General features: G+C 40.7%; 1 protein-coding gene across 1 annotated transcript in view; it reads right to left on the bottom strand.

Annotated features, from left to right (window-relative positions):
- Positions 1-14,151, bottom strand: part of STARD9 (StAR related lipid transfer domain containing 9) — a 165,620-nt gene that overhangs the window by 92,281 nt on the left and 59,188 nt on the right. The window contains 6 exon segments of the mRNA XM_015420039.1: positions 1,589-1,686; positions 1,972-2,172; positions 2,508-2,605; positions 3,722-3,789; positions 4,231-4,303; positions 6,830-6,899. Coding sequence (XP_015275525.1) covers positions 1,589-1,686; positions 1,972-2,172; positions 2,508-2,605; positions 3,722-3,789; positions 4,231-4,303; positions 6,830-6,899 — 608 coding nt within the window.

Below are 14,151 nucleotides of genomic sequence, written 5' to 3'. Positions count from 1 at the left end.
ACACACACACACACACTTAAATAGCTACAAACAATAAAGGGTTTTATGAGATCCTAAAAAATATATTGTCATGAGTTTTGGATTCACAAGTTACATTTGGAATTAGATATCGCCAGACTGACTTTGTCATGCTATATTGCCTACCCTATATTACTGACATTATGCACAATGTTCGCAAAATATTATTAATTCTGTAGACTTCAGTAGTGCTAATATCCTTCTAACTTGCTCTTCAGTGAACCTACAGAATATTATATACATCAAAACATCAGTTTAAACTTAAATTGTCCTCAGATACTATTGTTACAACTATATCAAGGTGTATTCCTTTTTTCTGATAATATCAAGATATGCACCATCTTCATATTTTTCGACAAATTAACTGCAAGCATTAACCAAGGAAGGACAGATGGTAGTATACCTAGAACAATCAACATAAAATATATAAAAAAGAGAGCCAACATGTTCTGAGGAATTTGGAATAAAATACCTGTTTGCTATTCCTTCTTCCAGAAGTCTAACTACTTGATGGTAGTCTGTAACCACATGTTGTGACAGTCCTAGCAGAGAATTTTAAAATTAATGACCAATGGTTAACAAAATGTCTTTCCAATTTTTATGCCTAATATGGATTAACATTATAAATGCATGAGCATAAACTATTTCTCCATGAACATCGTGTGTGTGTGTGTGGAGAGGGAAATGGCTAATTTTTTTGGTTGGACACAAAGTTGCAATGAAAACAGCCTGAGACCTAAAGTGCAATTCACATCACACAGGAGTGATAACTTACAGAGCAATTCTAAGCAGAGTCACATCGTTCTGAGTCCATGGAAGCCCATGCGCTTCAAAAGGTTAACTCTGTCTAGGATTGCACAGTCAGCTATCACTACTGTGTGATAGGAATCAATACAAATTGGCCACACATCATTTGGTTCATATTCAAACAGGGTGGAATCAATTAATTGGATCCCAAGAACTCTGGGAAGAGTTCTGCTTCCATAATGGGGCTTTTCTGCTCCACCTTTTTCCTTTGCAATCCCTTGTGCCCCTCCTCAAAAAGCCACTCCATGGGTGGGTGGTGGGCTTTGAAACAGTATGTGTTATTTCTTTCCACATAAAGGTCACATTTCTGTAAATTTTGCATTTCACGGCCTTTGGGCAGCATTGATTACATTTTTCCCCTTTGTATATAACTCCATCTGCCAACTGAAGATAATACTTCATGCTTCTGACAAAGTGGGCTCCAGTCCATGCAAGTTTATTCCACAATACAGCTATTAATCTTAAAAGTGCTGCAAAACTCTCGGCTGTTTCTTCTGCAATAGAATAACATGCAAACAAATGCTATGAGAACAGGATCAAACTCATTATTATACTTCACTATGGGGTAGGCAATTAGAACTAACAATACGCAAAAAGCAAGAACTATAGAAGAATTTAAAATGCACATAAACTATATGACAAAAATGTATTTAAGTATCTTTTAGAGATTAACTTACGTTTACGTATGTATGTTTTTGTAAGTGACATTCAGTATAACTTGATCAAACACACTTGTAAGACGTGATAAAGCATCAAGACTAACCTCATTCACCCGGGGTTTGTTAATAATATTTTTGGCATTTGAGGCATATCGCAAGGTATTCATGGTCTCATTATAGCAAGAACTTGCAGGAGAGATCGCTATAGGGGAAGAAAATTAGCTATTTAAGAAGATTTAAAAACTGGTTTACAAAATGCAAAGCACACCACTTTTTACTCCTCAGACAAACTGGGTCTAGAACTTAAGGCAGCAGCTCTTTCTGCTTAAGAATTAGAAGCAGCAGAACAGGTTTCTTCCTTATTCCTCATTCCTATTTCAATGTAGACTTGGGCTTGGATTAGAAAGGAAGTAATATTCACACTGATATGTGTCTAGATCACACAAGCCTTCTGACCACAAACAATAACACAGCACCTTGAACTTACTTGCAATCATAATTGTCTTGGAATTACCACCCAAACTATCCTTCAGAAGCCAAGTGAGGATGGAGTCACGGTATGGAATGTACGCTTGACGTCTCTGACCACTGATGCTGGCTCCGCATTGGCTGCCTGTTTGGCTGCTATCCACATCACTGGCTATGCTGTTTATACTCTGGCAACTGCTGATCATCTGAGAATTTTGTGCTAAGAACAAGGAGGAGGGGGAAACACAAATAGTTTATGATTTGTATAACAGACAGCCATCACTCATTTGTAGTAGGGAAGCCCAAAGTAATGTTTGCAATTTCTCAGCATATTGCACATTCCTAGCTTGATGCCTTGTCTCCGGGTAAATATCCCACTAGGAATAGGCACTAGGCAACAGCATGTACAATGAGAACTCCATAAGCTGTACAGGCATTTATATTTATAATGACAGCAACATGCATCATGATATGCCATCTAACAATGCAGCAGGGCAATCTGTATTGTAGAACAGTGTACAGCTATTGTTAAAACAAAAGGTAGATTATTTATACCTAAGGTAGAGATGACAATTCCAAGGGTTACCAATGATTTGTTAATGTTGGCACCTTCTGTAATCCGATCTTTGCAGTAACTGGGATCTGCTCTTTCACTGAAACACAATAAGTAAGGAAAATTACCACAACTAAGGAAAATTACCACAACTAAATGCAAACCTGAAAATGATTGCAACATAAAAATAAAACCCCAACCAGCTTTTAAAAGGCTAAAGTACCAGCTAGGCTTTCCCACCACTGAAAACTATTTTCCAAAGTGAGGTCTGGAAAACACCCAGGCTGAGGTTTTGGCAAGCTTAGGGAAGTGATTCTCCAATTATGGGCCTGCTTCTGAAAACCCCTCCATAAAACCCCTCATGATGTGAGTTCAGTACATAGATGGAATACATAAAATGGCACTCTCAGCCAAATGCAACAGAACACACAGGAAAAAGCTCACGGCTGCTTCACCCATTTTGCTGGGATAGCACATGTTCTCCCTAATGGATACATAAAAATGAAGGTGGCTGCACCTTAATGCCACAGGAAAACACCCACTCTTAAGGGTGCTTAATAATAATCTTTATACAAACTAACTTTGATCATATAATGCATTCCAAGTCCCAGTGGTTCTTTTCAATGGAACTATAAATGTATACAAAACCATTTCCCCATGTACACAGAGAGCGAGAAAGGTAGTTCTTTTCATGTTATTTTGCAGGCACCAAACTAACAAAATTTTAACCCTGTGCATGGTGCTTCATTCCACTCCCCTGAAGCCATTTTTAGTACTGGATACTGTTCTTAGAAAATGTACCTCTTTCTCTTTGTTTCCATCACATCTGTATTACAAAGACTACATGACTGACAAGGCAAGCTTAATGGCTGTATCTGAAGAAGTGAGCAGTGACTCATGAAAGCTCATACCTTACCACAAATTTTGTTAAAGGTGCTACTGGGCTCTTACTCTTTTCTAAGGCACGCTTAATATCCTTGTTCTGTTGGATCTTAACAAAAGCTTTATAGCAGCTTTACAGCACTGTTTCGCAAACTGGGTTAGGGAACCCTGGAGTTTCCCAAAATAATGAACTGAATGTATGAACACATACTGACCTAGAATGCTTTGCAGTGTACAGCACAGGCTCAATGGCAATGTGAAAATTATTCCCTGAAGATAGAAAATTTAGCAATGACTAGCTTATGGAATACTGTCCCAAAAGCTGAAACATTACCTGCCTGCAAGGTCCACTAAATTGATCTTGCTTGCAATTTCAGAGGGCAGATTATTCTCTAATATAGCCTGAAGGAAAACACAATAAAATATTAATATATGTAACTCACATTTATTCAAACAAATGTTTATCTGTGTATGATTTTTCCCCCCATTTCTGGATTCTCCAGTAACTTCAAGAAGCAGTTATGGGTTTAGTATAGGATTTGCTAAACAAGAGGCTACAACACCTTAACAAACTCAGCTGTATGCAGATGCAGAATAAGGGGAGCCAACACTTTCACTGGACCACACTTCAAGAATATATGTGAAATAGAACAAAAATAACCTTGCAATAAGGCTTCAATGAATTATACTCTGAAGCCCCAAGGTACTGGTTCAAGAAATATTTTCAAATATTAGAAAGTTAAAAATAGTTCTGCTGTATCTTTGTTTATATCAGGTACTTTGGATTCAAACCAATGTCTCAATTACTTTTTAAAAAATACTTGAATAGAAGATGGAACTAACTTGAGTATACTGAATAGTGAAGATGGCATGGGATCTGCTGCTGGCATCATGAACATGTGTAACTGCAGTAATTCTAGACACAAACAAAAAAGTGGAGTTTAATGTTTCGGTTTTCTATGAGGAAGCCAAAGCACAGACAAGAGATGCAAACTAATAGGCAAAAGCATAAGAATCATGTTTAAAATACAAAGTTCAAAGATTTGGATATGATCTGTATCTTCGCTTGGATCCATATGAGAAAGCACATTCCATCAAACAACTGGATATAGTATTTATTACAGTTACCTTTCTTCCACAGCTTTCACTCCAGCAAAACTATGGCATCATGTGCCTGAAAACACTCTGGAATCAGGACTAGTCACATGCTGGTACCTCTGTATCATGCCTAGCATCCATATGAAATCTTAAAATACTATATATAGTAAAATATTTACTATAGTGAATAACAATGGAGGAAATCAGCCACGTTGTTCCAACATAGTAAATCAAAGTTTTTAAATTTAAAACACTAAATTGTTCTATGACTTTTATCATTATTTAATCGTTTTGTTGTGTGCCACTTGAAGTGCCATTCTGTCAGAAAAGCTATACCAGCTAAACAAACCAAATGTTTTTGGACATTATACAATTTGCATCTCCTGCCATGGCGAGTTATTCATCTTACTGTTGGCTACGACAGACAGAGCAGCCAACTTTAGACATTACACAAGAATCCAAAAGTTCTATGTCTTTAGTGTTATGCACCAGTAGGTGGCGAGCTAGACTTGTTTTTAAGCCACCAAAGTTTTTAAGGCAAGAGACATTTCAGAGGTGGTTTGCTATTGCCTGCCTCTGCATCAAGATCCTGGTATGCCTTGGAGGTCGCCCTTCCAAATACAAGCCAATGCCGACCCTGCTTAACTTCCAAGATCTGATGGGATCAGGCTAGCCTGGGCTATCCAGGTCAGGGCTTTGTTTCACTTATATAAGGGGGAAGGGCTGTGGCTCTGTAGAAGAGCCTCTGCTTTGCATGTAGAAGGTCCCAGGTCTGATCCCTGGCACATCCAGCTAAAGGATTAAGTAGGAGGTGAAGTGAAAGACCTCTACCTGGGACAGCTGCTGCCAGTCTGAGTAGACAATATGTACTTTAGTTGTTGTAGATTTTCCAGGCTGTATGGCCCCCGTGGTCCTGGCATTGTAGGACCTGACGTTTCACCAGCAGCTGTGACTGGCATACTCAGAGATATAACACAGAAAGATGGCGTACTCTCTATGCCAAGGTGAGAAGAAAAATGGTAGGCAGGTAATTTATATCTACTCAGGAAGGTAGGGTAGGGTAGGGTAGGGTAGGGCTGAGTCATTATCTTGTAGGAGTTTCCCAGGCTGTGACATGCTAATGGAGGAGCGTTCCTGAGGAGGTTCTTTTGCATAGGGATTGGCTGTTGAAATTCTAATCTTATCTGCAGTGCTGTTGCAAGATGTAGAGCATTTTGTGTTTTTCAGGACTGGAAACCATGTCCTATTTATTTTTAAACTCTCTTCTTTCCTGTAGAAATTGTGTTTATGTTTATAAATTTCAATAGCTTCCCTGTGTGATCTGACATGGGATTGGATGTGTTGTCCAGCATTTCAGTGTCTTGGAATAAGATACTGTGTCCTGTTTGAGTTAGGCTATGTTCAGTCACTCCTGATTTTTCAGGTTGGCCAAATCCAGGACTCAGGGCTTTATTTCACTTATATAAGGGGGAAGGGCTGTGGCTCTTTCATGTTCTTTTATTCTTCTCTGGATGCTATATTTTGTGGTCCCGAATCTGATGTAAACCCGCCCACAACTGCAGGGTATGTGGTATACTCCTGCAGTAGTTAGGGGTCTCTTCTGTCTTTTGCCAATCGTAGCATCTGTTGTATTTTTCTGGTGGATCTGAATACTGTTTGTAGGTTGTGTTTTTTCATAAGTTTTCCCATCTGATCAGTGATTCCTTTGATATATGGCAGAAACACTTTTCCAAGAATGAAATCAGAAGAGCGATTAAACCAAAGGTAAAACAAACAACTGAGGAAAAACAGTCTCCCACAGGAAAAGTGTGGTTAGGTATGCTTGCTTGTGTTTTGAAATAGCATGCATAAAATACACACACACACACACTTAAATAGCTACAAACAATAAAGGGTTTTATGAGATCCTAAAAAATATATTGTCATGAGTTTTGGATTCACAAGTTACATTTGGAATTAGATATCGCCAGACTGACTTTGTCATGCTATATTGCCTACCCTATATTACTGACATTATGCACAATGTTCGCAAAATATTATTAATTCTGTAGACTTCAGTAGTGCTAATATCCTTCTAACTTGCTCTTCAGTGAACCTACAGAATATTATATACATCAAAACATCAGTTTAAACTTAAATTGTCCACAGATACTATTGTTACAACTATATCAAGGTGTATTCCTTTTTTCTGATAATATCAAGATATGCACCATCTTCATATTTTTCGACAAATTAACTGCAAGCATTAACCAAGGAAGGACAGATGGTAGTATACCTAGAACAATCAACATAAAATATATAAAAAAGAGAGCCAACATGTTCTGAGGAATTTGGAATAAAATACCTGTTTGCTATTCCTTCTTCCAGAAGTCTAACTACTTGATGGTAGTCTGTAACCACATGTTGTGACAGTCCTAGCAGAGAATTTTAAAATTAATGACCAATGGTTAACAAAATGTCTTTCCAATTTTTATGCCTAATATGGATTAACATTATAAATGCATGAGCATAAACTATTTCTCCATGAACATCGTGTGTGTGTGTGGAGAGGGAAATGGCTAATTTTTTTTGTTGGACCCAAAGTTGCAATGAAAACAGCCTGAGACCTAAAGTGCAATTCACATCACACAGGAGTGATAACTTACAGAGCAATTCTAAGCAGAGTCACATCGTTCTGAGTCCATGGAAGCCCATGCGCTTCAAAAGGTTAACTCTGTCTAGGATTGCACAGTCAGCTATCACTACTGTGTGATAGGAATCAATACAAATTGGCCACACATCATTTGGTTCATATTCAAACAGGGTGGAATCAATTAATTGGATCCCAAGAACTCTGGGAAGAGTTCTGCTTCCATAATGGGGCTTTTCTGCTCCACCTTTTTCCTTTGCAATCCCTTGTGCCCCTCCTCAAAAAGCCACTCCATGGGTGGGTGGTGGGCTTTGAAACAGTATGTGTTATTTCTTTCCACATAAAGGTCACATATTTTCTGTACATTTTGCATTTCACGGCCTTTGGGCAGCACTGATTACATTTTTTCCCTTTGTATATAACTCCATCTGCCAACTGAAGATAATACTTCATGCTTCTGACAAAGTGGGCTCCAGTCCATGCAAGTTTATTCCACAATACAGCTATTAATCTTAAAAGTGCTGCAAAACTCTCGGCTGTTTCTTCTGCAATAGAATAACACAGCAATCTCAGCAGAATATGCCCTCTTATGGAGTCATTTTTAGGCTGTTTAACCTAGTAATGTATGGAACATAAAGTGAAAGCAGAAGTCAGACTTTGTGTGCTTGTCACTCTTTCTAAATTAGGTTGATGGTATAACAAAACAAAACAAAAATAAAAATGCAGGAAGGCACAATCAAAATTATTTAATTCTGCCTTTCTCCCCAATGGGGACCCAAATAAGCTTATATCATTCTCCTCCCCATTTTATCTTCACAACAATCCTGTGAGGTAGATCAGGCTAAGAGAGTGTGACTGGCTTGCCATCATCCAGTGAGTTTCCATGATAAGAGTGGGGACTGGAACATGGGTCTTGCAGACAGCAGACTGACACTCTTAACCACTATGCCACAATGGCTCTCCAATAACGATTTGGAGAGCCTCCTCTAAGAGAAAATGTTCTCCAATTTAGGCAATATGATTTAGGGAAAATATCACAGAAGCTTATACAATTATGCATGGTGTAGAGAGGGAGAGAGAAATTTTTTTAGTAGTGCAATTAGAACAGCAGAACAACATCACCCACTGAATCCAGGACAGATAAAAGAAAACAGTTTTGCAACAAATGCATCATTAACTTACACAATCTGCTATCAAAAATGTGATAATGGCCCTTGGTTTGCATAACTTAAAGAGGGACTGGATAATGGGAGATAAACCTATTAATGGCTATTAGTAGATAACTAAATAGTTTGGAGGCAACATGCCTCCACATATAAAGCCAAACTAGACACTTGGGTTTGTAAAGAGTTGGCCCAGGTTTCCTGGGCTCAATTTGGTTTCCTGCAGCCACATAGCAGATGTGGTGAATGACTTTTTTTAAATAAAGGAGAGACCATTTGGGCTCAGAATGCTGCTACGGTGGGGGGGGGCTGCCTTCCCCCAAGCAGTTTTCCACACTGAAACAATTCTGGGGGGAGTTCTGTACCCATTTTTGCTGCGCCATGTCCACATAATATGTGGACCAGAAAAAACAGGAGGGAAACTTTCCTCCAAGTACCATTTTGGCACAAGAAATCAACTTGGAAGGAAAGCTTAAGCCCTCCCTCCCTCCCTCCCTCCATGGCAGCATTCCAAGCCCAAATGGGTTCTCCTTTATTTTTTAAAAGCCATTAGCTGAAACTATTGTGTGGCTGCAAGGAACCCGAGTTAGGTCTAGGGAACCAGGACTTTTTTCTAAGAAACTCGAATGTCTATTTTCATCCTCAGTTGCTGGAATGCTGGTGGCAAGTGGGGAGGAGTATACTGTCTTCATGTCTTACTTATTGGCATATCAAAGATAACTTGGTAGTCACGGTTGGAAAGGGGGTGTTAGATAGGAACTCCCTAGGTATGAGCCAATAGGGCTTTTCTTATGTATTTATGGAATCTGTACATGTTTTATTCTTAGTAAATTTATATTAAAAATTAATGCTGGTAGTTAAGGAATGGCATGAAAAGCACAGTTTGTTGCTTTGTAAAAGAAAGGCCATTTTACAATATCATAGTGAGATCTCAGCGTCTTTCTCCGATAAAAATCTGTCTCAGATTACATCATTTCCTGATTTTAAAAGGCACTGAGTCCTTAACAGTTGAACCATCTGTAAGAGAGAAATTTTGAAACCATTCCCAAGTTGAATGGAAAAAAGCACTGAAAGGATTTTAACATTTACAAAGGCTAAAATCTCAAAAAAAAAATTAGCTGCAGCTAATAATGATCAGGAAACTATCCAAATGCTTGGTATTTTTAAAAAAAATCAGATTAGCAACCAGAAATACACTACTTGTAAGAAAGAATATAAGTGCTCACGAAGCATGGAGGGGCCCATTGTTCACACTATGTGTCCAGGGCCACAGCCCCATTTCTGGGACGGCGACTCCAACAGCCCCAGACTCCTTGGCAAAGGCAGGCCCACCCTCACTCTGGAAGATGATGAGCTGGCCGCGTCCAAGGGCAGTGCTGGAAACAAGGGACAGGAGGTGTAGGGAGGCAGGTAGCTCGAGCATGCCCCACACCAAGGGAAAGTCCAAGGGCAGAGCAAGAGGGGTGTGCCTGGAGGTTGACAGTCAGAAACAAGAGAGGAAATAGACAGGGGGAGAGAGAGGGACCAGCCAGAAGAGGGAAGTATAAAGGAGGCTCTTTTACAGGCCAGGGAGGAGGGAGGCTGGAGGCTCGTGTCTGTAACAAAGCCTTTCAGCCGGGAAACTTGGAGAGCTAAGGTGACTTTGAACTCCCTCCCTTCCCATTCTGAGGCCTACAGAGCATCCTGATGACAGAGGGCGAGGTGGCGGAAGGTGGCGTCTTTCACGGGGTAGCTGCACAGCGTGACACTATGAAAGAATGAAGTGTGGAACTAAATGTAATTTGTACATTTTAATTACAACTAAGGCCAGAACATGTTATGGAGGGTGCATGGCAGCTATTGGCGAGAAAATCTTCTTTTCCACTCTGTCCCCCATAACATCTCACTGAAATATATTTATTTACTTACTTCACTTATAGTCTGCCTTGTATTTACCGGTATTTACTTACTTCACTTATAGTCTGCCTTTCTCACCAGAAACTCAAGGTGGATTATGCAATTAAAAACAATACAGTAATAAAAGTATACTACATGCAATATGTTGCAAATTTGTGACTTCTACAAGTAGCCATCAATTAAAAGAAGCAGAGGAGGGAAAACATACTATGCAATGTTATCTCATGAGTTGTATTTTACCAAAAATTACAGAAGCAGAGAAGGAAATGTGAAGATCCTGCTTTTATAGTGTATAAGTCTAGCCCAATTGGCATGAAAATACTTAGGAATACAGCGAACACCAGACTAAGGCTGAAGATACTGTTCGTATGGAAACTGAATGTCATCAGTAGTTAACCTCAATTTTACAAAAGTTAATGAGTAGCAAATGATGTTGCTCATACTCTTTGAAATGAGACTGCCTTCACTTATTTTCACATTTTCAAGTTTTTGTCAACATTCAGGAATACAAGCTTCACGATGGTGACTACCTGCTGCTACAGCAAACAATAATTTCACTTTTCAACTATTACAAATTTGTAAAATTACAGGTTGCAATCCAGAAAACTACTGAACCTGACACGATTATTCTTTTTTACTAACACAGATTTATGTTGCAAGGTGTGACGGACTGCACTTTTAAAAGCTCAGAAGTTCTGTGTAAACAGATAAAGGACTGCGAACGGTTAATTCTTCACAGAGCCAGAGAGCCTTGAGTGACAGGCTGTTCCAAGAGATCTGATCGGTTAGCATCAGTCAATCAGAGAAAGACTTTTAAATTGGATGCTGAGGAGATTCAGTCTGATTTCAGCCCAAACTGAGAAGAGTCGAGTACTGACAGCTTCAGAACTGACTGTTTAACACAGAACGGAGAACTCGGGAAAGTTGGCAAGAATGAGTGGGTAGTTAGACGAAGACTCCCATTCAGGCCAAGGAAAAGGCATAGATCTTCTACAGAGAGAAGACAATTCCATCCCCAGTCAAACAGGGAGTTAGCTCTGAAGAGATTCCTGGTCTGGTGTGGTTAGAAACTGCCTGTAGAAACCTTAAGAGTCAGTTAAAAATTCAAGACAAGTGCTGGTGTTTCAAAAGAAGGTGTTTGGGTACAGGAAAGATTTTTTTTAAGAGTGTACCAGCCTTCTGGAAACCAAAAGAGTCAGAGAATACTCAAAGAAAGTGCACTAGAGTGTTTGGGAAAACACTGGAACAACAGCCTCTCAACATATAGATTTTAAGTAACTGTGAATAGCCCAAGAAACTCTCATTAACCTGAACTATAAGAACTAAAGTCTGTACATATTTTACCTCAGAGTTACCTCAGGAATTTCACCTCTGATTTCATCTGACCTTTCCCCTCTATGTTGATCAAAACATTTTGTTAATTTGGAATATAAAAACTTCTTGAGTGCCATTTAAGTCCCTCAGGTTCCTGGGCTGAGCAAACAGCCAAAATATTATACTGTGACAGTGAAGGACAGCCACAATTCTTCAGGAAATTAGATACTAGGGTGGCTCAGTCACAGAAAGGAAAGGGAAAAAAGGGGGAAATCTTGCCTCTGAGGGAGGGAAGTGAACTGGGCCGTCATACAAGGCTTCAAATTGTCATGGTTTTCTGATTATGACGGAATACAAGCTGCTATTGGAATAAACTAGTATGCACAAGGATTTCGCAAGGCTCTTGCAAACTGCTGATTTTTTTTTGTTAACCACAAACTACTAGCTAGTCTTCAATAGCCACAGTGAACAGAAGAATGGAAGATGTCAGTTTTGCCATATGTCCCTTAACTAAATCATGTTTATTTGATTCACACCTCTAATTGTATACAGAAGAAGAGTTGGTTTTTATACCTTACTCTCACTACCCAAAGGAGTCTCAGAGAGGCTTACAATCGCCTTCCCTTCCTCTTCCCACAACAGACATCCTGTGAGGTAGGTGGAGCTAAGAGAGTTCTGAGAGAATTGTGACTGACCCAAGGTCCCACAGCTGGCTTCATGTGAAGGAGTGGGAAATCAAACCCGTTTCTCCAGCTTAGAGTCCGCCGCACTTAACCACTACACCAAACTGACTCTGGAGGAGGACTGCAGATTGAATGCAATTCAAATTCATATTGGTTAGTTTTTCTACACTAACAGTAGCAGATTAACTTGAGAATAGTTCTGCATTTGCAAGGTTTTCAAGAACTTTGTTCCAGAGATTATTTGGTGGTAAATAAACTCAACTGATCTGACATAGTGCTGAATGATATTTTCACCTCCTGACTTATATTGATTTTTTACTGCTGATTCCAAAGCTTCTATTAACATATTTATGCTGGGTCAGCCGGTCACCACGGATACCATGCACTGGAAACTGGATATGCAGTCCGAAGTCAAGTCAAGCAACAGAGCCAAAGGTCAGAAAGCCAGGAAATCTGTCAAAGGTTGCAGGATCTAGGAGTAAGGAGTGGATGCTAACAGCCAGGATCAGGTCCGAGCATGCACGGTTGCTTCCGCACCGAGGCAGGTGCATGGGGATGTTTATGACTAGGTCCTCCCTTCCCTGAGAGTCAATCTGCCAAGACTCACAGCCCCTCACGTTGCCTTTGCAAAAGCTGCGGTCTGGCACTCCTCCTTCGCTCTTGCACATTCAGCTGCTGGTGTGTCCTGCACCTGGGACACTTGGGAGAACTAGATGGGGATTCTGGCCATGGGGTGTCTCCACCTGGGGGTGCTGGGCCAGGCTCTGGATCAGTCTCTCCCTCTGGCTGCACCTCCTATGCAGCTGCTGGGACCTCTTCTCCATCGGGTGCTGTTAAGGGTTCCTCTTCTGGGCTGACTCTAGAGGAGGCTGTGTTGCTCCATGCCTCTTCCTCATCTGAGGAGTAGTCAGCCTCAGCAGAGCCAGTACCCATGACAATATTGTTCTTTATTGTTGTTTTTAAGATTGACTGCTGTTATAGTGCAGGTATCTGTTTTGCTGAGAGTTCTGGTGATTGGAAGATTTGTATTCACTTACCGTGAAGCTTCCTTCTCGGTGGTCCAGAGTGGGGCAGTCCTTGACTCCTTACTCCTGGGAAAGCACCTCCCCCTTCCGTAGGCAGGGCCGGCAAACTTTGATCCCAGAGGGGAGGGGCTTATCCTCTGATCCCCAGTCATACCGAAAGCCACCTACGAGCTGCTGTAAATTCACTTAAAAAATAACTTCTTCTCCCTCAGACAACTGGGGAATACCATCACAGCCATGGGCTTAACCAAATACAAACCTTTATTTTAACCATTAGAGCAAACAAACAGCAACAGTCCACCACATCACGTAATCAGTTAGACCATATTCATGAACAACTGAACCACTGCAAAACCTAAAGGACCGGAAGTCGTGTCCATCAAGAGAGGGTGGGTAGGACTGCCCCACTCTGGACCACCAAGAAGGAAGCGTCACGGTAAGTGAATACAAATCTTCCATTCTCCGGTGGTCCAGGAGTGGGGCAGTCCTTGACTCCTTACTCCTGGGATGTTAAAAAAGCAGTGCTCCCCCCGGGTGGGTCACACAACTTCCGGTGCCTACCGGGCCTGAAGGAGCACTCTACTGTCAGATGCTGCTTCTGCCGAGGCTAGTTTGTCAATCCTATAGTACTTTGTAAAGGAATGGACAAATTTCCATGTCACCACCTTACAAGTGACTTCTAGGGACAGCAAGGCCCTATATGCCGCCGATGTGTCTGCCCCCCATAGAGTGCCCTGTGACCCCTACTGGAGGTACTAACCCCTACACCTTGTATGCCTGACTGATCCTTATCCACCTGCTCAGGGCAGAAGTGGAGACACACTTTCCCAGGGACAACTGACTAACATACCCAAACAAGGATTCAGTCTTTCTCAACCCCCTGGTCCTGTCCACATAGAAAACTCAAAAGCCCTACGCACGTCTAGATGATGCCCGACTGTCACCATCTCATGGCC

Source organism: Gekko japonicus, unplaced genomic scaffold (assembly GCF_001447785.1).
Source record: "Gekko japonicus isolate JY-2015 unplaced genomic scaffold, Gekko_japonicus_V1.1 scaffold27, whole genome shotgun sequence".
Classification (NCBI taxonomy): Eukaryota; Metazoa; Chordata; class Lepidosauria; order Squamata; family Gekkonidae; genus Gekko; species Gekko japonicus.
Note: the sequence above shows the minus strand (reverse complement) of the source record. Positions and strands in the feature narration are given on the sequence as shown.